General features: G+C 37.2%; 1 protein-coding gene across 1 annotated transcript in view; it reads right to left on the bottom strand.

The window, feature by feature from the left end:
• ttc7a (tetratricopeptide repeat domain 7A) overlaps positions 1 to 1,388 on the bottom strand; it is a gene marked incomplete at both ends in the record, with an annotated part of 14,069 nt that overhangs the window by 7,237 nt on the left and 5,444 nt on the right. The window contains 3 exon segments of the mRNA XM_014021179.1: positions 76 to 236; positions 313 to 385; positions 545 to 602. Of these exon segments, the coding sequence (XP_013876633.1) occupies positions 76 to 236; positions 313 to 385; positions 545 to 602 (292 nt within the window).

Here is a 1,388-nt window from a genome sequence, read left to right as displayed (position 1 = left end):
ATATATATATATATATATATATGATTGAACCCTTTTTCTGTTGGGTGCATGAGTGAAAGGATGCAGCAGGTTTACTTGAAGTTGTCAGGATGTTGGCTGAGGGCCAGGCTGAGCGTGTCCATGGCGTGACGGTGATGCTTCTGTGCACTCAGCAACAGGCTCAGCAGGTGCAGAGAATGTAAATCATCGGCCCGCACTGATAGAGCTGCCTGAAGAGGCTCCATTGCTGCTGAGACCTGCAAGATACAAACCGATGTTGGCTTCAGATTTAAAAAGAGTTTTCACTAAGAAGAGAGCTGATCTGTATCCTACCTGACGAACCAGAGCCAGCTGCAGAGCCAGGTACATGGAGATCTGAGCATCATCAGGGTCTAATGAGTGAGCTCTAAAACCAACATTATTGACTTCAATGTTCACTTTTTATTCAAACATCTTGTTTCATAGAGTCTACAGGTGGTTGTGTCACCTGTCACAGCTTTACTGATGATGATAACTCTGCATGTGTGGAACAACTAAAAAGATATTTTATAAAAACATCATTTACTTGCTCAAAGCTGTCACAGCTTTCTTGTTGAGTTCGTCGCGATCTGCTTTCAGAGAAGCTGCAGAAACAAGAAGATAACATTCAGTTCAACCCACGTCAGGTCCATATCACTAAACCTGACTGAGATGGAGCTGTTTGTGTTTAAAGTTGATTCTCTTTAACAGATGTTTATTCACTGATGGTCCACTGGTTCATGAGAAGTTTTACTAACAGACAGATAAGTAAACACACACACAGACAGGCACTTCATTATCACCTGATTGTTTACAACCTGGTCCTGTTTACAGGACGCAGGGGATCAGGAAGATGTTAAAGCAACAGTCAGAGCATCAAAGGACATTAACATGTAACATATAACATGTAACATGTTACATGTAACATGTTACATGTAACATGTTATATGTTACATGTTAAGTTACATGTTACATGTAACTTAACATATAACATAAAACATATATAACATATAACATGTAACATGTTATATGTTAAGTTACATGTAACATATAACATGTAACATGTTACATGTTATATGTTACATGTTACATGTTAAGTTACATGTAACATGTTATATGTTACATGTTAAGTTACATTAACATGTTATATGTTACATGTTATATGTTACATGTTATATGTTACATATAACATGCTATAAGTAAACATGTTAAATGGTACAATACATAATGTTATGTTATATGTAACATATAAAATGCCATGAGTAAACATAGTTGTATGTTATATGTAGCATGCTACATGTTATGTTATATGTTACATGTTAAGTTACATGTAACATGTTATATGTAACATATCCCTCGCCCGGACGCGGGTCACCGGGGCCCCCCTCTGG

Source organism: Austrofundulus limnaeus, unplaced genomic scaffold, assembly GCF_001266775.1.
Source record: "Austrofundulus limnaeus strain Quisiro unplaced genomic scaffold, Austrofundulus_limnaeus-1.0 Scaffold280, whole genome shotgun sequence".
Lineage (NCBI taxonomy): Eukaryota > Metazoa > Chordata > Actinopteri > Cyprinodontiformes > Rivulidae > Austrofundulus > Austrofundulus limnaeus.
This window is presented reverse-complemented; position numbering and strand designations above follow the sequence as displayed.